The sequence below is a fragment of the Triticum dicoccoides genome, chromosome 5B, assembly GCF_002162155.2.
Source record: "Triticum dicoccoides isolate Atlit2015 ecotype Zavitan chromosome 5B, WEW_v2.0, whole genome shotgun sequence".
Lineage (NCBI taxonomy): Eukaryota > Viridiplantae > Streptophyta > Magnoliopsida > Poales > Poaceae > Triticum > Triticum dicoccoides.
Window position 1 is genome coordinate 308,628,400 of NC_041389.1, and position 20,283 is coordinate 308,648,682.

The 20,283-nt window shown below is 45.4% G+C and overlaps 3 protein-coding genes across 3 annotated transcripts; 1 reads left to right on the top strand and 2 right to left on the bottom strand.

The window, feature by feature from the left end:
• On the bottom strand, positions 1-4,880 carry LOC119308613 (PI-PLC X domain-containing protein At5g67130-like). The gene is made up of 8 exons (XM_037584742.1): positions 4,659-4,880; positions 4,269-4,391; positions 3,849-3,986; positions 3,629-3,727; positions 2,464-2,767; positions 912-1,135; positions 728-814; positions 1-457 (listed from the first exon to the last, which is right to left on the bottom strand). Exons 1-8 carry the CDS (start codon positions 4,785-4,787, stop codon positions 272-274), a joined length of 1,290 nt encoding a protein of 429 aa, XP_037440639.1. The 5' UTR covers positions 4,788-4,880; the 3' UTR covers positions 1-271.
• A 3,192-nt stretch (positions 4,881-8,072) lies between these two features.
• Positions 8,073-9,440, top strand: LOC119305440. The gene is made up of 2 exons (XM_037581955.1): positions 8,073-8,318; positions 8,444-9,440. Exons 1-2 carry the CDS (start codon positions 8,162-8,164, stop codon positions 9,169-9,171), a joined length of 885 nt encoding a protein of 294 aa, XP_037437852.1. The 5' UTR covers positions 8,073-8,161; the 3' UTR covers positions 9,172-9,440.
• A 2,711-nt stretch (positions 9,441-12,151) lies between these two features.
• LOC119308614 lies at positions 12,152-17,750 on the bottom strand. Its single transcript, XM_037584743.1, has 5 exons — positions 17,305-17,750; positions 15,733-15,886; positions 14,652-14,875; positions 12,638-12,811; positions 12,152-12,526 (listed from the first exon to the last, which is right to left on the bottom strand). The coding sequence occupies exons 1-5, from the start codon at positions 17,494-17,496 to the stop codon at positions 12,440-12,442; spliced, it is 831 nt and encodes a 276-aa protein (XP_037440640.1). The 5' UTR covers positions 17,497-17,750; the 3' UTR covers positions 12,152-12,439.
• Between the last annotated feature and the right edge of the window lie 2,533 nt (positions 17,751-20,283).

The window sequence follows — 20,283 nt, forward strand, 5'->3', positions numbered from 1 at the left end:
TGCGACAATAATTCGATCATTTTCCTCGTATTACTTTGCGAGGGGGACGAATCACCATAGTAAGATTTGCTAGCATTGCACACTATTTGTTCTATCCACACTGAGCCCAAACTCATTATCTATTTCTCTGAATATAGCCTAGAGAGCTAGCAAGCTGCTGACCATCATCCCATCACGGAACCAACATAACAACATACATATGCCGGTATGAAAGAAGAAGAAAAGGACAGTTCACAAACCCACAAAGACACGTAAACCAAAGCCCGAAGGTTCAAAATGGCTTAAGAATCAAAGCAAGGCTTAGCGAAATAACCAAGTTGCTCCAGGTGGAAGTACTGCTGGCCCTTGAAGCAGAAGTCTTGAATTCTATAGTTCCTGAATAGACGTTCCCGTTTACAGAAGAGGTGGTTTGATTAGGTGCTCCAGTGTTCTTGCATGCGCCTGTTGGTGCCCCAGCCTGCAAACATTTCTTCATGAAACTTCCATAACAACAATATGGCATTTAAAGTGTAAATGGTAAGCCCAGAATAGGAATGGTGTCCTCTTAAATATATGGAGCGGAGTCATGCTGATACGCCTGATCGTGCATAAGGTATTCCATTTTTAGTACTGTTTAATTATATATAGAAGTCTGGTTGGAAAACATCTTCTGATGCTAATGCGAATTTACACCAAATTCTGGGACTACAGTTTTTTGTTGGCACAAAATTTATGTCTTCACAATTACCTGGCAAGCAGCAATGGTGTTGCAACCACATAGCGTAAGGCCGTTGATTCTGTCCTGAACATCAAAAACACCACCACCATCGCTTCGCTGCGCATGTCACATTAAGAGCAGTTCCATACTTACATTCAATACCAGATATATCTTGTTTGTATTTGTCTGAACTGGGCATAAAGTATTATATTACCATGTAAAAATTCACAGCTATGTAGTTCGGGATTCTATTTCCAGCTGCAGCATAGCAAGTTTGGACCATCTGAGGTAGTCCAACAGAATTCTCTTTGCATGCTTCACTCTCAACAGGAATTGTGGGGAAATAATTTTGCATAAATAGAGACGCAGATCTTGAGTTTAGTGGCTGTGATTCCTTTCTGTTTGGACAAGTGCTAGGGTCAATACCCGGATCTCCAGCTGTCATGATCACGGGAAATAAAATGTAAACATGAATGAATGCTCAGAGAAAATTAGTAAAGTACTCAAGATAAATCAATTAGAGTTAAGTGCAAGTTAAGTGATATATTCACAGGACTACCAGTATAAAACTCCTATGAGAGCAAATTTGTAGGAGAACACAAATCTTGCATACAAAATAACTCCGGATCAATGTTTTAAGAAGCAAATACTGATCAGATAATGTATATTCTGATACGGTAGGATATAAAACATTCAATTGTCATGCAATCTTTTTTATTGGTTTAAGCACCAAAACAGCATGAATATATTTTGAAAACAATTGAGGTGGTTCTTAATTCATCAAACATCTAATGGTATGCTGGGATCATCTCGATCACTCAAGGGAGGGTTGATCCCTTCTCTTGTTGCGTAACTAGCACATGAGTAAAAAAATTGAATATCCCAGAAAGGACAACTAGCACACGAGCTTGATAATACATATATAATGGATCAACTCTCCATGGATTGAAGACTAGTTCATACCCTTGCCAAAACCAGCCAAAGCAGCCAACAGTATGTCTATCAACTCCTAAACTAAACAAAATGCTCTGGTACTTCAGCTTTGCATGCTTCATAATTATATGCTGCAGTTACCACACCGCTCATACTTTACTTCACTATTAGTGAAGAAGCAACAAAATTAAAATAATCCGACCGACAAATATAGACAAATATAGTCCCGCGTTTGCTTCAGATGTATTTACATAGTTGCTCCTTTATGCAGAATATAGTTATTCTCAAACCATAATATAAACTTTCGTGTTCAAGTGGTTGACTATGCATTCTTTAAGGTAATTAGGTACCGATGACAACATTGACTATGCATTAGACTCGAGAATCCAGAACATACATGACTTGTGTGAGGCCATAATATAATATCATGATCATGGCAGATGAAAAAACATTATTAAAGGAGTCATTGATGAGATTATTAAAGAAAACAGGGAAATGAAAAAACTACACAATTAGCTCTTAACTTGGTTCTAAATCAGAATATGTTCAGCTCACAGTCATCTTTGGAGTAAATTAATCACACAAGAATCTCATGGTCCAATATATTGGAAGTTGAAAGGCGAAATGGATGTTAAACAAGGTTCTCAAGACAAAGAAACAACAACAAAGCCTTTAGTCCCAAACAAGTTGGGGTAGGCTATCTCAAGACATAGAAAGCCAAGAAGAAATTTGTATTTTGGGTTTTAGATTTGCAAATTGTTGTATAGCTATCACTACCTAGAATTCGATAGAACCTCTGTTTTTTTCACTGAAGCCCAGAAAGCCATACTTACACTCATTCTCCAGCAAATAACTCCACTGGTAAGCTATTCCTTCGCTAGACTCCTTTGAAGCATCGGAAGTAAACACAAGCAACCTGTGGTTCTTTGCAACCATATCTGTGACGGTGGGCCATTCCTGGCCGCTCGTTGGCATTTCTGAGATAGGGTACCAATACTTCATCAAGTCAGCAGCAGTAAACAGTTTGCTCAATCTCATCGGGGCATGTACGTAATCCTCGATGAATATTGTAACAATCTCTGTGGGATTCTCAGACAGAAATGCTTCCACCTCTTTCAGTGTGTCAATTGCTGGTTCCTAGAATCACATTACATTTGGACATTAGGAGTCTGATCGCCTTAACAGCTATACATCTCGCAAGGTTAGTGATGAATTCAGAAAGGAATCAATTAACTTCCATTCCCCACATTCTTTAGTTCCAATTGATTAACACACTGTAACAATATTATCCACAATAGAACCGTAAGAGTGACAAAACAACGCTAGTCTTCGTGTTCATGAATTTAATATACGAGTTGACAGAGTATTATAACCGAGCTTCATTTGATTTTGAGGTGGCTTAACGGGCTATATGATCTTTGCTTGCGGCATCTCTAACTATTCGGTTAGCGTCTTTCACTTAATGAATCACGCGTTTTTCAAAGCATTACTCTTCCTGAGTGCGGGTTCGGTGATTCATGCCATGTCGGATGAGCAAGATATGCGGAAGATGGGGGGGCTTGCCTCCTCCTTTCCTTTGACCTATGCCATGATGCTCATGGGCAGCTTATCTCTTATTGGATTTCCTTTTCTAACAGGATTTTATTCTAAAGATGTGATCTTAGAGCTCGCTTACACAAAGTATACCATCAGTGGGAACTTTGCTTTCTGGTTGGGAAGTGTCTCTGTCCTTTTCACTTCTTATTACTCCTTTCGTTTACTATTTCTAACATTTCTAGTACCAACTAATTCATTCGGGCGAGACAGATTACGATGTCATGATGCGCCCATTCCTATGGCCATTCCTTTAATACTTTTGGCTCTCGGGGGTCTCTTTGTAGGATACTTGGCCAAAGTGTGACCTGTTAGCCCATAAGTCAGTACTGTGACGAAGCGGCTGTTGCTCACCCAAACAACGAAATGCCAAATAGCTTGGCATCTGCAAAGAAGAGAACTTACGAAAGCGGTGAAGTTGTAGCATTGCCCTTGCAAGGAGTGGCAGAGCCAGACATCACCGCCGAAGTCATACATATCCAGCATCAATCCCCTCACTCCATTCTGCAAACACCATTATATCGAAGAATCAAAAAAACTAAAACGAAAATATAACCCCCCAATTCCGGGGGTGATCCTCCTTTCAAAAAAAAATAAATTGGCCCATGTATTCAGGTGCAGTTACCCTCAGTTGGTTGGTGACAGTGTCCTCCTGGTTGTAAAACGTAACCCTCTCAACCCCGGTGCGTGACGGCTCGCCGACGATGGAGAATGAATTATGGGTCACCAGCCATGAGTATCTGTTAAAGGGCAGCCCCTTCACCTGGACAAACACAAGCATGCCCCATCCCATGGTTGAAGAACAAAAGAGATGAGTAATTGCCCAACACAGACAGAGTAATAGTAAGTACTCCCTCCGTTCCTAAATGTAAGTCTTTTAAGAGATTCTACTATAGACTACATACGAAGCAAAATGAGCGAACATATACTTTAAAAGGCGTCTATATACATCCGAATATAGTCTCTATAATGAAATCTCTAAAAAGACTTATATTTAGGAACGGAGGGAGTACAAGCTAGCGCTCAAGGGAATGCAAGAGATTACGATGGAGGTGGGCTGGATGGCCAGGTCCCTGATGCAGGACGGCCGCGTCCTGCCGGCGGCGGCGCAATCGCCGCAGTAGAGGCCCACCCCGCAGTCGCGGGCCGCCGAGCACGAATCCCCGACCTGCAAACAAGACCCAGCGGTAAATTCAGGCTCCCTCAAAGATCGCACAACTTTCAGGAAGAAACAGGCACTGAGAGATAAATCAAGTTCATGTATCACTCTCGCAGAAGAAGGAGATAGGAACAATATGCTCATGCCATCAGGAATTATGGGCAGGCAGCAAGGGTCAGATCGAACTGGGCAAGAACTTGGTGGGAGACACAGCAGGTAGGTAGTAACACGCAAGAATCGGAACCGTGGAGAGGATCGGACTGACGAATCGGGTACCTGGCAGGAGCAGGGGACTAGCAGCAGCAGCGCGACGTGGAGCGAGAGGAGGAAGCGAGAGGAGGGGACTAGCAGCAGCAGCGCGACGTGGAGCGAGAGGAGGAAGCGGCGACGGGAGAGGCGCGCCATTAGTGGCCACCAACCACTCTCTCCACCATGGAGTGAGCTAGTGATCTGCTGCTGCGAGAAGGGAAAGAGGGGGAGACACTACATGGTTGCCCTTTTTCTCTTTCTTTCTTTCTTTCTTTCTTTATTTATTTTCGAGGGACAGCGCCGGAGGAGGGGTCAAACCGTCAACACGCTTTCCCTTTGTTTTTCGTTTTGTTTTCCTGATGGGATCCCCCGGTCCTTTTCTTTTCAGAATTAACCGACAGCAACGAGCAATGGTAGTTACAGTATATCATAATTTGTGGACTCCCTCCATCCCGAAATACTTGTCCCAAAAATGAATGTATTTAGACTTATTTTAGTTATAGATACATCTATTTTATCCATTTTTAGAACAAGTATATTTTTTCGAACGGAGGGAGAACATGATTTGAGAAAAAACATACCCCTCCGATCTATATTACATGTCCTTCAAATAGATGTATCTAACATTGAAATACATCTATATAGATTCATTTGAACGACAAGTAATATGGACAGAAGGGGTAGAAATCTCCACATGAGTTTGGAGCGCTAAAACTTTTTATATGAAGTATAGAACAAATGAATCCTAAATTTTGTATTTATATTGCATTCCTACGGAAAATCTTTGAATCAAAGAGGCATGTAGTGAATATTGTGGCATCATTTCAATAGATCTTTTGTAATCTAATTCTATCCAATGCAAAAATATGGTACACACTATTGCCGTACTTTTGAAAATAAATAAATAGGGACACAAAGAGCATTAGCGCTCCCCACTAGTAAAATAGCAGTCTCCAAAATAATCTCCGCATCCTCATGCGCTCTTTTCTTCCTTTCGTTAATGTTATCGAACGACTCTCCCCGTTGCCAAGCTCTGTCATCAGTCATCACCACGAGCCACATCATACCACTTTAGAGAGCGGTTGGAGGCCAGTTGGGAGAGAAGAGAGGTATCTTGACTTGAGTGCTAGAAACAATGGCATGCCCGTTCATCAGCTTGGATGTGACTGCTGAGCGGTTGTACTGATATCGGGATACAAGAGCGGCGTCTCATCTAGCAAGCATGCACTCCAACAAAAGGGGCCAAACATGACGCAATAAGTGGAGGTTGCGAGTTGAGATCGTGGAGGGGTATTAAATCTTTTAACGTTTTATAATATACTAGTAAGGTACACGTGCATTGCATGCATGAGATTTGGCAATCAAATTATGAATAAATATCACATCATTATAGCATGTAAGCTTTCAGTCATATATGCATAATGTAGATATTCGTTTAATTCTTATAGTTCATCTCATTCAAAATCAATTAGTTTTTTTATAAAAAAAATAATCTATTTTAAGATTCATGGAATTGTGTGTTCCAAAGCATAAAGTAAAACAAATCATGTCAATTCATCTAGAAAAAAATTGGGCAATTATGACATGGAAGATTCTAAAAACAAAGGAAAAGTGCTTGTGTTTTGAGGTTTGTGCATTATGCTTAAGTTTAATCATGGAGTTTTCTAGATTGTACATGTGGCAAAATTTGATAAAATGTAGATGATATCCAGCAGCCAGTAGTGGTCGGATTTGCCATCTCTGCACCGTCGGATTGGCTTTATCCAACGACCATCTTTCAAAGTTATTCGCACATTATATAGGGATATAGAAAATTAAATCTAGTTTATATCAATAGAACAATGAGCACAACTAGATACAAGGTAATTGAGCCCATGAACACGACATGACCTTAAACAAAAAGTGCAACTGCAAACAGCTATATGTCTCAAAATTCTTGTCAAGGTCACGGTTAAATTTGTCACCGTTACACCATCATAGCTCACTCACAATTGACAACACCAAGACAAATCCAATCCAACCATGAAGTACCTACCTACACCTATGGAGGAATAAATCTCGTCGGATCATCGCAGTAGTAGATCGTCGCGTACATCGGAGGTTGGCAAATCGCGCCAAGCATACTGGCGATGGGTCGTCATACCAAAAAGATAATGTTGCAGTTGTCAATGCACATGAAAACACACCGGCGTGGAATACAAATAACCAACCAATTTTTCATAAAAGAATAACGAGGACTCCAAAAACTCTGGAGCTCCTCAGCAACGCGACACCAAGAAAAACTATTGGAGTTGAAGGACTTTTATTCAAAATGACACTGATTCATTGTTGGAGCGACATCACTGCGACACAAAACTTGCTACATAAAGGACGAGAGACAAGGAGAATCCCCTTCCCTCTGCCTTGGGGAATTCCTTCGAACACCTTGTACGCGTGGTGGAAAAAGATGGCCGTCCGTTGGATTGGCTGCTGCTGACGGCTGCGGTCGGCTTCGGACGGCGGCGGTGATAAGAAATGAGCTTGGAGGCCGGCCAAGAGGAGCTCGCCTGGCGGCGAAGAATAGTTCGGCAGCCGGGCGGAGGGCTTCGTGCGGCGGTCGTGCGACCGGCGCAACGACCGTGAACAAGCTCACGGCCGACGGGGAGGAGGTCGGCGGCAGCCTAAGACCCGGCGGAGGCCTACCGCGGCTGCCTCCCGATTTGGCGGCGTCCGGGCGGCTGCGAGCCGACTACCGGCGAGGGAGGCGACGGCAGCGTGGATTTGGGGTGGTGGCGGCGCCGATGGCGAGGTTTTGGGCGGTCGCGGCGGCGGATTCCGGTCGGCTGGTCTTCGGGCGAGCGGACGGGCGCGGGCGGGAACGGAAAAGAAGTGGCGGTTGGGCGTTCGCCGGCGGCGGCTGGTTTTGGACCAGATGCACCTCGTGATGTAAATTTGCACTGTGAGGTGTTGCATTTTACATCACGAGAAACTGCGGTCCAAATTTTTTTGCATATTGACCGTCTGTTGGAGCAGCATTTTTTGCCTCAGACGAATTAAAAATTAGGCACTTTTACATTTGGACCATCTATTGAAGATGCTCTTACAATATCGTAACAAGCCCCCAAAAACAAAGGGAGAGGAGATTGATTTTGGGGCAACTAGGATTTCTTCACAGCGAAGGTTTTGTGTCACACACAATCACTTAGCCTTTCACAATACGATCTTACGAACATTTTGTGCTCATGAACTGCAGAAATCTATGAATCTATCGTTCATGATCCTCTTTTCGTATCCGGTCACAAGTTCTTGATCAGTAAAATACGAAGGGCAACATCAGTTCTCACCTCTGTTAATCTGTGGCTGTTAGATCTCAATCTAACGGTCAGTGATCGCAACTGAAGTGCTGATCGTATACAAGTTGCTCCCCCGGCGTTCAGCGCCGACGGGACGGGTCTCGGCCGAGCACCTTCAAACTCGCCTCTACCAGCGCACCCAACAGAAACCACCTTCCCATCCCCAATCTCCGCGCGAGCGTGTCACACCGCGCTGCAATGCCGTTCCTGAGCCCCCTCCCGGGCGACGACGCCGACGACTACTACTACGGCTACGACGCCGGGTACCGCCGCGGCGGCGGCAGCGGCACCGGCGGGAAGAACGCCAAGAAGGACAAGGGCATCTTCTCCTGCCTCCTCTGCTTCACCCCCTTCTGTAATTGCTTCTCCCCCCATTCTTGTCCATGAAGGATTTCATGGCTTTCTTCTAGTCCATGGCGCCGATTTCTTGGCTTTCTTGCTTCGCTGATTTGTGCCTCTCTCTTGTTTCTTGCCGACCAGCGCCCGGAGCGGTGGACCCGGTGGCGCACCGCCGCCTCCTCTCCTCCGACTCCAGCGACAGCGACAACGTCGCCGCCACCGACATCACCGCCGATCTCGCCCGCCTCCGCCTGCGCTACTCCCGCCTCGCCGCCGGCCCGCCCGTCCGCCCGCGCGACGTCCCCGCCCTCGTCGCCCGCACGGACGACCCGCCGCTCGCCGTCGCCGCGCTCTCCTGGCTCGGCGGCGACCTGCGCCCGTCCTGCATCCTCGCCCTCCTCCCGGCGCTGTTCCCGTCCCTGCGAACAAGCGAGTCCGAGGGCGACCTCTTCCTCCCCTCCAACGAGCGCCAGTCGCAGGCGCTCTCCGCCGCCAGGCGCCGCCTCCAGGCCCGCGAGGCCGCGCTGGACGGCGAGGTGGCCGAGTACCAGTCCACCTACGCCATGAAGCTGGCGTGCGAGAAGACCAAGGAGGGGTTCGCCGAGACGGCCGCCGAGGAGGTGTGCAAGATGGCGCGCGCCGCGCGGCGTGCCGACAAGCTGCGGTGGCGCGCCGTGGAGGCCGCCGTCAAGGAGGTGCTCACGCCGGCGCAGGCCAAGGAGTTCCTCAAGGCCGTCGAGGACGTGTACGGCAAAGCCGGGCGGCACGGTGCGAGGTGGCAGGCGCGCGCTGGGCCCCTCTCGGTGCCCGCCGAGGCGTTCGAGCGTATGCGTACCAATGCCAGAGCAGCCGCAGATGATGCGTGGTGACCGGACCTCGCCATGGCCTGCTTCTTTGATGATGACTGAAGCCTGTTCGGATAGTTTCGTCGATGAATCTCTCTGCAGCTAATGCTGAAGAGAAGAGAAAGCTGCTGCTGATACATGGTGAGCTTCAGATGGTTTTACTTTCAACAAGGGCATTGTGTCTGAATCTGTGAACCGACGGCAGTTGTGTGAACCATCGTGAAATCGTGTTAATTGATGGAATATGCTCCTGTTGCCACTTTGAAGGAATATGCTCATAGTAGTTTTGTGAATTGCAGTGTTTCTATCTCTCTCTTCTTTCATGATAATATGTGTCTCGTTAATAAAGTAAAAGTTCTGTTACAAGCCACACAAACACCGACATTACAGGACCGAAAACATAGGATAATCCTACGCAAAAAACCAAAAAACCAATGCATGTCCCTCTCCACCAAGAAAAATAAGACAGATCACCTCTTCATCCGAGCTGGACGCGGCTCCATTGCTGATCAACAGCTTTACGGGTCTCCAAGTAGTTTGCCTGAAGCAAAACCATTTTTTTGTGGGAAACTGTCGATCTATTCATCTTCAACCATGGCAGTACAACGAACACCAGAAATAATAAAAATTACATCCAGATTCATAGACCATCTAGCGACGACTACAAGCACTGAAGCGAACCGAAGGCGCGCTGTTGTCATCGCCCCTCCCTAGCCGAAGCCGGACAGAACTTGTTGTAGTAGACAGTCGGAAAGTCGTCATGCTAAGATCCCATAGGACCAACGCCTCAGAACCGCAACCGCCGCCGATGAAGATAATTTTAGATCAGAAAGATCCAACCTGAAGACACATTAACAAAGACGAATAAAGACCGGATCCGAGCGGATCCACCAAATACAACCACGGACCAAATCTGCGAGATCCGCCGGAGACACACCTCCACATGCCCTCCGACGATGCTAGACACACCATTGGGACGGGGGCTAGGCGGGGAGAACCTTATTCCATCTTCAAGAAATCGCCGTCGTCTCGTCTTCTTGAGCAGGACATAAACCCTAACAAAACTTGAAGAAGCACCTAAAAACAGAGCCCTCCCGCCGGCAAGGGTCGGGATCCACCGCGCATCCATGGCCCTAAAGCCACAGGAGATGTGGGAGATCGGCGGCGACGCCGACGGGAGGCAGAAACGCTAGCCGCCTTTTCTTGGAGGAAGACGCCTGAAGCAAAACCATTGCCGTTGAAAGAATCAAACCAGGGCTACGTGTCCCCGAACATGCCATCAAACTCCAGAATTGACACCCCCACATGACAATGACGTCGGAGGAGGAAGCCAAAATTGTCAGCCTCCAATCACCAACCCAGCATAGGATGCACCTTCTTCCAACTATCACCCGCGTACACAACCGTCTGCGCGTACTCTAGGACGACAAAACCTCCCCGCTCCACCGTGACATCGGAGATAACGCCGCAGTAAGATGGACAAAGCAGAAGGAGAGACACACCTGAAAGGGTCGCTGCCGCTGCCTCGCCAACACCATCCATGAACACTAACGCTGCTGATATGAAGGATTGACAAACACATGATGCCATCAACTTCGAGACGCCGCCATGAAGGACACCACCGGTGTGAGAGTGGAGCTGAGGCAAATTTATTCGCTTGGGTGCCGCTCCCACCACCCCAACGGCTCATCACGACCTACAAAACGAAACCCTAACTACAGAGCAGAGGGAGAGGGGACCGGCCCTAGCTGGTGTAGATCGAAGGTAGAGGATCGCCTCCCTAGTCGCCTTCACAAGGTGGCGGCTAGATTAGGGAAAAACTGCGTAATGGTTCTATCCCTCTCTAACGCCTTGAGGAAATACAGGAATAGTTACAGCCAAATCGAAAGACTATCAAAATGTGCATTTGTAGAAAGTTTGGATATGCTAGTGAATATTAAACCTTGCCAGCTCTTGTTAGTGATGCTAACCTTGCCAGCTCTTGTTAGTGATGCTAAGACCATCTACAATTAGGATGTGCTAATTTGAGTCCCTATATGTCCATGAACACGTGTCACCCGTCAAGTTTCTGCGTCCACAACCGCCCTCCTCATGTGGAAACCCTAAATCCATCCAATACATGCAACATGAAAGTAGCATAACGTGCATCAGCATATACGTAGCATTCAAAGGACAGAACATAGCAACACGGATGCCTGTCATGTTCGCCGCCACCGCCGGTGTTGTTCCTCTCGGACTCCTCGCCAGCGACCTGCTACTCTAATGTCGCCATTGCACGCACACTGCACTTCTCGTGGACTCCCCGCGAAACAAATGGTGCTAGTGTAGCCGATGGAATCATGTCTAACTGCCACTAGATGCAACCACTGCATGTCATGTGTAGATTTTAACTTTTAATTGTCTAGTACATGCAACCAAACACCGTGTAGTAGATCAGCCCAGCCAACGCAGGCCACCAAACACCATGGAAAAATTGCTTCCCTGATGCAGCCAGCTCATATGCAGCCTACAAAACTACATGCAGAACAATTTTTACCATGTATTTACTCAACAGGCTCAACAGATTCACGTATGCAAAAGAGGCAAAAAAAACAAATATACTGGAATAACTTGAAAACAAGACAAGTAAACAACGCACCACACACTTGAATAACTTGTGCAGCATGCAACTGTTATATGATGAACACTACTCCCTCCGTTCCTAAATACTCCCTCCGTTCCAAAATAGATGAACTAACTTTACTAACTTTACAAAGTTAGTACAAAGTTAGTTCATCTATTTTGGAACGGAGGGAGTATTTGTCTTTCTAGTGATTTCAGCAAGTGACTACATACGAAGCAAAATGAGTGAATTCCGTATGTGGTAGTCATTTGAAATCTCTAAAAGGACAAATATTTAGGAACGGAGGGAGTATACAGTAATAAAGCCACACGTTCCTTGTCACAGGATGAGCAAAACTGAACATTTTGGGATCACGGCACAGAATGAAAAACCACACATCTGTGTAAAAATTGAATGTGTTTTTCTCCTTTCTTTTAAACTTTATCACATTATGTCTGTTCTTAAACAACAGCACGACTCGTGCTGGGCTGATTTCCCTCCCTCCCGACCGGGAGGGCAATCAGCACACTATACAGAGGTACAAAGGTATACATCACCATATATCAAAGCTATGGTATCACTTGCCTATAATATGTTGAGTATAGGTGATATATGTTGAACATAGCCTCTCGCAACAAGACCTGCAACTTGTCCTCATGCTATATGGAAACCTTGTATTGGCTTCTGGTTTCACAAAATGTCCCGATGAAAGTGCCCTGGAATCGAGTTACCCTGCTGAGATTGTCTGAGGTGCATGGACAAGGCGTAGTTGTTTATCTGTACACAAGTGGAAAGAAACAAAAACATCATTTACCACAACCGTGTTCCCAAGGTACTACATCAGAGGCATGACAAAAAGGGAATAGCAGGGCAGTAAGAATACTGGACCTCAAGATTCCTAATTTGTTCCCGGTACTGCATAACCAACTGCTTTAGTTGTTGAAGCTCCTGGTTTCTCTCTTCATGCTCCTTTTGGCGTTCATGTTGTATTGCCACGGCTTTCTTAAGAATAGTATTTTCTTTAATGACGGCTTCAAATTGTTCCTTGTACAACAAAATTTCCTGTTTGAAAAGCAAAAATTTCTCAGGGAGAGCACAAAATCAATCAAATTCTAATTTGCTTCACGTACTTTCAATACTGTAGTAAACATATTATGTAAACCCGCAGACATTTGCTGCAATGCTGTTCAACTGGTCGTATAAACCTACTTTATGTTTTAAACCACCATACATTGATATATTTTATTCGTATTCATAATGGGGCTGTAATAGCAGAACTGCACGGTAAGTCAACTTAATCGACCTTCAGGAATATCCAAAGACATGAAACATGTACTGGTAAATACTCCCTCCGTCCAGAAACATATGGAATCAAGGTTTCAAAACCAAGTTTTTTGCTGCATCGCGGTGAGGTCCGAGCTATAGCTATGTCAGCTATCACGGAAGCTATTTACAATAGCGTTTTTATAGGAAAAAGATAAAAATAAGTGCCTATCAAAAAATACTAGCCAAGTAAGGACTAAAGAGGATCCATCATTTAACTAACTGGATCAATGATTTTTTTTTCTGGTTGCAACATCGTGAGTGTCGGTGAGAGTCGTCTTGAAGCAGTCGCCAACCGGCCTATGCTCCATGATAAAACAACCACCCAAGATAGATTGGATGCTACATTGTTAGGATTTCTAACTTATTTTATTTAGTTATATATGTGGTCGTTTTGAATTAAGTTTAGCGTGTACAAATGATTACATGATGTTTACCATTCAATATGGTTGTTTTTGGACCATGCACACTTACAAGGTAATAGCTTTAGCTATAGCGGTCGTAGCTAGGATAGTGGTATAACGTGCCATAGCTTCGCTTTTAGTCTCCCAAAAAGGTATGGAATCAAAGATTTGGCTGCACACTTGAATTTCTTCCATCATGTTTACCACTCAATATTTTTAACTAAATTACATACATGATCAAATAACTCATGAGTAAACACAACAGGTACTACCTCCTTTAGGGCTTAGAAGGCCTGCACGTATTTTGATGTCAGCTTTGACCATAAATTTGACTAACAAAAAACTCGTATTAATTATATGTCGTAAGTATACCATTGAATATGTATTCAGTATTCGAAAGAAGTCTCCATAGTAATAATTTTTATGGCACAAAATTCATATATTCTTGGTCTAACTGCTGGTGAAAATAATCTTAAAATACATACAGGCCTTGTAAACCCAAAAGGAGGAAGTATTACCCTATACGTAGAAGTGAACAAAACCACCACCAACAACAACAACAAAGCCTTTCATTCCCAAACAAGTTAGGATAGGCTAGAGTTGAAACCCATAAGATCTCGAAAGTCGAAACCAAGTCATGGTTCTGGCACGTGGACAGCTAACTTCCACGCACCCCTATCCATGGCTAGTTCTATGGTGATATAATAGACCATCGTATGAAAATGCTATGGTTTGATTTCTAGCAATCACTAGTAAATAAATTACAACAAAGAAAACAAGGAGAAGCTAATTTAAACAAACAAACTGTGGAAATAAGGGAGCAAGTCCAATGGAATAGTACATTTCAGACAGCGGAAGTTTGATGCAAAGTAAATTTTTGGAAAGTCATTAGTTCATTACTAATATGTGACACATTTTGGAAGTCTTAGTTACTGATAAGATTTCTACCAGGCGTGGACCTATACAAACCATCGGTTGCCAATACTTGGCCCTCAAGCCACTTATAGATTTTCTGACCAGTCACTGGAATCAAGCTACAAGCACAAACCTATATTGCTCGAGAAGCCAAATTCAAAGGACAAGGATAAAAGCACAAAACCCATAACAAGTATCAAAAATCAGATAGGTATCAAGCAGGCAAGTTACGAAGTGTTTTGGGAGGGGTATTCAACTACCTTCTGATATTTCTGCATTGCTTCTGTACGGATACAAGAGGACGTGGACTTGCCATAAGCCTCCAGTACTCTTGACGCACGAGCCTTTGCATCATCTGAACTAGAGGCACTTGCCATCTCATTCATAAGAATCTCAACCCATTGGGTGATACCTGATTGAAGGTTCTCTGCACCGGGAACACTTCCTATGGGTGCAGGAACTTCATTATTACATTCTACAATACCTGTAGCATAAAGCAAGATAGCTGTCATTATTAAGATAATCGCTTTTATGAATGAGATATCCCCAAATTATTCTAATCAAAACATAAAGCATGGATGCACGATTCTCATGGCCGAATAAACCATAATGTAAACCATTTGTTATCTAAAGCATGCTACTTGCATTACACACGGTGTTTTTTACTTAGCACAAGATATATTACTGACAACATATATACAGTTACGTGGTCATTTTAGTAAATTCCTTAAAAGTAACAGAAGCCTTAAAGCCACGTGAATATGAACAGAAGAAGTATCGAGGTAGAATGTAATATTGCATTAAAAGGACAGACCCAGTGCTGAAGGTTCCACACCAGGTGGGGTCTGGGAAGGATTATACGAGGCAAGACCTACCCTGCATAGTACAAATGTGCAATGCAGAGAGGCTGCGTAAACCAAGGACCTTCTCGCACAAGGGGGGAGTACTTCACCAAAGTGATAGAAAGTAATAGCATGGCATTACATTAAATATTTCAACCAATTTCACAGATATGTGGAGCTCTCCTGCTGGAAAAACAGTGCTGGGACAAGCTAGAAGAGTGGATACTAACATAGTAACTGACAGAAGAAAATGCTTGACCACAAGTGTGGTAAAATCTACCAATGCCAAGAGGAAGAAAATCTAATTCAAAGCAACAAAGATTACAGTGTCCAGGCATCACTACAGGCGGAGTTTAGTGCTTAGGGAGTGACAGTTATAGAGAATTGTTTTACTTCTATTAATGCATCTAGACGCAAAGCTTTTTTGCATTACTTGGTTTTCTTTTAGATTAAATGGTGTCAACATCACATAAAAGATCAGACTACAATGAAAGACTACCTTCATTGGGCACTTGAACCTCAGTAGACATTTCATTGGGAGATTGATACACGGGATCCACATTATATTCTGTGGGTTCTAAGTGTAGAGGAAGCAAATACTTCATTGCTGAATCCAAATCGTTTTCACATTCTTCCAGAGCCTTTTCAATGAACTGAAATGAGAAAAGCTTCCGTAAGGATTCAAATAGTGAGTAGGTTTAGTTGCCAAATCCAATAAGCTCCCAAAAGTGACATACTTATACCACTTTAGCGAACTCCATGTAACACGTCAATAAGCACATGTGACAATTCCAATGTTCAAAAAAGCGGAAAGCGGAAGTGAAGCGGAAGGGCACAGCTTAGAGCACGCTCAAGCGTTTTTTTTTAAAATTGGCCTGATTTTTACTGTTTTTGAATAATATATGCAGAGGAAAATAGGAAACGTAACACATAGGTAGTTGAAATAACATTACACCGTAGCAAATACACATCAGGTTCACACAGCAAGCAAAATAACAACTAAAATGCAGTTCGGTTCAAATAGAGATAATGTGGCCATAATCTGAAGGAAATAGTTCCCGAACAGACACTAATAATAAGATAAATGGCATATTGCCATTATTGCGCAAGCAGCCAAGCAGAAGCAGTTCATGGCAGCCAAATTCTGGCCAATTTTTTTTACAAAAACGCTTAATCCACTGTTAGTGCCAAAGCGAAGTGGTTTGCCATCGCTCAGCGCTTAAGCGTGGCTTAAAAGCGCTTTCTTGAACACTGGACAATTCAATAAAAGGGTAAAAATATCTAGCTATGGCAAGATGATGTTACCACTTTTTAACAATTTCGGGGAGTTGAAGAATCAGAGGACAGCATCCCACGTAAGCTAACAAGACAACACATGACATGAATGCAAAATCAAACAACGGCATCCTATCTAAGCCAGGAAACACAGTAAGTGGCATAAACAGGTGAACAAGATCATCTAACCAACAGAGATTTGTAATGGTACCGGTTACCATGTTCATCCAACCCAGAAAAGGTTGTCGGTGCAAGTTATTATTTGTTAGAACTGCCAGCTGTTGCATACTCACAACAAATATATTTAAAAAGGGCAGCCCGGTGCACTTAGCTCCCGCTTGAGCAGGGTCCGACAACAAATGTATTTCTTACTAAAATCTCCCATAATGCATAATGCAGAAAATATCTAGGCACACATATCCTACCTCCATTTCAGCATAAAATGATCACAAACAACAAGTTCGACAATTAAAACAGGCACACAATTACTAAAAGCACAAGCTAAAACAAACTATCTCGTTCCTGCAACTCCATCTAACCTTATCGATGGGAGCTTAGCACCCACTCCCAGGGGGCTGGAAAGCATGCAGACACTGGCTCGGCAGTAACAACCTGAGTGCGACAACAGCGCGTGGGGATTCTTGCTCCTTGCACAGCCACATCAGCGAGAGCCACTACTTAGTTCAAGTGAAAGAACAGATTTACATCACACGAAACGTTTCCTCTCGCAATCAATCCAAACAAGGAAATAATAACCATATCCGCTTTCGAATGGATTCGAGCAGGGTGGCATCACCTCAGGCCTCACGGAAGGGAACCGCGCGCGGATCACGGCCACCAGGTCGGAGTCGACGACGCCCCGCGGCTTGGGGCTGCCTCCGTCTGCGCGGAAGCGTGCGCGCTTGGAGGGCGGTGAGGACGACGCCTCCGCGTGGGAGCGTTCCTCGGAGAAGGAGGACGCCCGCTTCCGGCACATAGATGCGGACATCGCCGCCAATGCCGCGCAGGCCGCGGCCCTCTCCCGCTGCTGCTCCTTCTCGTCTCCTTACTCCTCTTGCCGCCCGCCGCCCGCCGCCGCCTCCCTCGAGAGATGGAGGGCGTTCTGGTTAGGGTTTCGTGGGAGGGCGGCAAGGATTTGTACGGGTGCCGAGGGGGTCGGCGGTCGAGGGTAAGTGTGGGGAGGCCGGAGGAAAAGGCTGGGACGACTCGGGCAGGGACGGGAGACGTTTGGGCGGGCGGGCAGGCCGATGGCCCGTGCTGTGCTTTCCTTGCTTCTGGTGGCCTGAGCATCCGACGCGAGGCTAGGGTTCCACCTTCCACGCGTCAATCGCCACAGACCTTGCATTTTTTTTCCGCTGATATAGGGGTTCGTACCTATATAATATACTTTTTTAGATCAATATTGCCGCTTTATTTAATTGTATGCGTTCGGAATCTCGGAAATTACATCAAGAACACAATCCGGGGTAAGCCCCAACCACACCTTACAAAGTTCATCACCGACACCGACTCTCGCTAACTTATGTGCGGCAACATTAGCAGAACGACGAACCCACGAAACTTTAAAGTCGGAAAACGAAGCGAGCATCGTCTTGATCTCTTGTATCCATGGCCCAGCACTCGACAACTCCTTGTGGTGATCATTTAGCTTTCGGACCACAGTTTGAGAGTCAAGCTCGACATGTACCTTCTCGGCGTTGATTTCCCTCGCCACCTCAAGAGCTCGTTTGCAGGCCAAAATCTCCACTGATTCACGATCCACCACATCCCTGAAAAAGTGAAAGAGCCCCGCCCGGAACGCTCCCTCGTGGTCTCGGATTACAGCTCCAACTCCTCCCGAATTCCTCGCCTTGGCGACTGCCCCATCAGAGTTCACCTTCAGCCACCCAGCATCCTCCGGCCGCCACTTCTGCTTGAGCTGTGGCATTGCCGGTCGCGGGTTACTAATGTGTGCGTCCTTCCATTCCTTCATATGGGCTGCTACCTTTTCTATGATTTCATGTGGTGGAGGAATCCTTTGTCCATCCCTTGCTTCGTTCCGAGCCAACCAGAGCCCGTACGCCGCTTGGATCATGGTCGCCTTCTCCTCTTCCGCTGCTTCTGCAAGCCACCCGAGCAACCAGCTTGCCAGCGCACTCTAGGAGCCGATCGAACTTGGTGGGATCGCCACCGAAACTCCCTTTTTCCGAATGCAAAAGCTGCCAGAACCGCGCAGAGTGTTGACACGTCCAGAAACGGTGCAGCACCGTCTCCTCCCGCCCACACGCCACACAAAAAACACCGGGGTTGATCCTCCAACGATGCAGCTCAGCCCCCACAGCGAGTCCATTACGAATCATTCTCCACACGTGAATCTTAGCTTTGCCTGGAGCGGATGTTTCCCACAATGACAAAAATCCTCTATTTTTGAGAACAGAACTTGAGGTCTCCGGCTGTCCGGATCTCGCATTGTTCAGGGACATACGAAGGTGATGAGCAGAACGAACAGCAAAGTCACCATTTTTTGTGTAGTTCCAGGCCGGGTAATCTTCAGTTCCCGGACCTCCAATAGCTATTTGCTTGATGTCGTTCACATCATCATCAGAGAACATCGCATGCAATTTATTCATATCCCATCGTGTGCCATCTGGAGTGAGAAGGTGAGCTACCTTGGTCATACCTGACACAAAAACCTGCCACAAAGGACGCACACTTCTTGCTCTAGGAATCCAATTTGTATGATGTATATTCACGGACGAACCATCACCAATGCGCCATATCAGACCCTCCCTCAGCAGGTCCCTGCCATGTAAAATACTCCGAAAGGTATAGGATGTAGACGAGGTTGCAGTAGCCGTCAGGATCAAGTCGTTGCTGAAATATCGTGCCTTGAGCACCCTAGCGCACAAGGAAGTTGGGACCTGCAAAATCCTCCACGCTTGCTTCGCAAGCAGCGCTTGATTGAAAGCCTCGGGGTCTCTAAAACCCATTCCACCGTCCCGCTTCGATGCACACATTTTCCGCCACGAGATCCAGTGTACCTTACGTTCACCATTCATTGCCGCCCACCAGAATTTTGAGGAGACCGAGGTCGGGTTCCGGCACATCTTCTTTGTAAGCTGAAAACAACTCATGGTGTGGTTAGGTACTGCTTGTAATCCAGACTTGATCAACACTTCCCTAGCTGCTTTTGACAATCCTTGACCTTTCCATCCACCTACTTTGCCTTTCGAGCTCTCTGTCACATATTTGAACGCACCTTCCTTAGACTGCCCAACTAGTGTTGGCAATCCTAAATACCGCTCACTCAGTGCCTCTGACTGAACACCCAATACATCTTGGAGCTCATTTTTGTTCTCTTCCTGAAAGCCTTTCCCGAAGAAAATGGAGGACTTTTGTAAATTGACTTGTTGGCCCGAGGCCTCCTCATATCTCAACAAAATATCTTTCAACATAACCATGTTATCATACGATCCTTCAAGGAAAACAATACTATCATCCGCAAACAAGAGGTGTGTGACTTGGGGGCCAGTGCTCCCAAACAACACCCCTTTTATACTTCCCTCTTCTTGTGCTTTTTTTAGAAGAGTCGAGAAGCCTTCCACACAAAAGAGAAACATGTATGGGGACAAAGGTGCTGGAATTTTTGTCTATTTGGGCCTAGCCCAATAGCAGTTTCAGAAATTCCTAATAAATCCTAGAGGCCCACGCAGCCCATTCGTGCAAGGCAAGAGGTGGAACTAAAGTTTAGTCCCACATTGCTAGTTTAGAGGGAGTTGGACCTCTTTATAAGGAA

Coding starts and splice junctions, on each gene's coding strand:
- LOC119308613 (XM_037584742.1), bottom strand. CDS start 4,787: ATGGCGCGCCTCTCCCGTCGCCGCTTCCTCCTCTCGCTCCACGTCGCG. Junction 3,987..4,268: donor CCATCCAGCCCACCTCCATC/GTAATCTCTTGC, acceptor GTGTTTGTCCAG/GTGAAGGGGCTGCCCTTTAA. Junction 1,136..2,463: donor TTATTTGCTGGAGAATGAGT/GTAAGTATGGCT, acceptor TGATCATGACAG/CTGGAGATCCGGGTATTGAC.
- LOC119305440 (XM_037581955.1), top strand. CDS start 8,162: ATGCCGTTCCTGAGCCCCCTCCCGGGCGACGACGCCGACGACTACTAC. Junction 8,319..8,443: donor CCTCTGCTTCACCCCCTTCT/GTAATTGCTTCT, acceptor CTTGCCGACCAG/CGCCCGGAGCGGTGGACCCG.
- LOC119308614 (XM_037584743.1), bottom strand. CDS start 17,496: ATGTCCGCATCTATGTGCCGGAAGCGGGCGTCCTCCTTCTCCGAGGAA. Junction 15,887..17,304: donor TCCCTTCCGTGAGGCCTGAG/GTGATGCCACCC, acceptor TTCTCATTTCAG/TTCATTGAAAAGGCTCTGGA. Junction 12,527..12,637: donor AACAAATTAGGAATCTTGAG/GTCCAGTATTCT, acceptor ACTTGTGTACAG/ATAAACAACTACGCCTTGTC.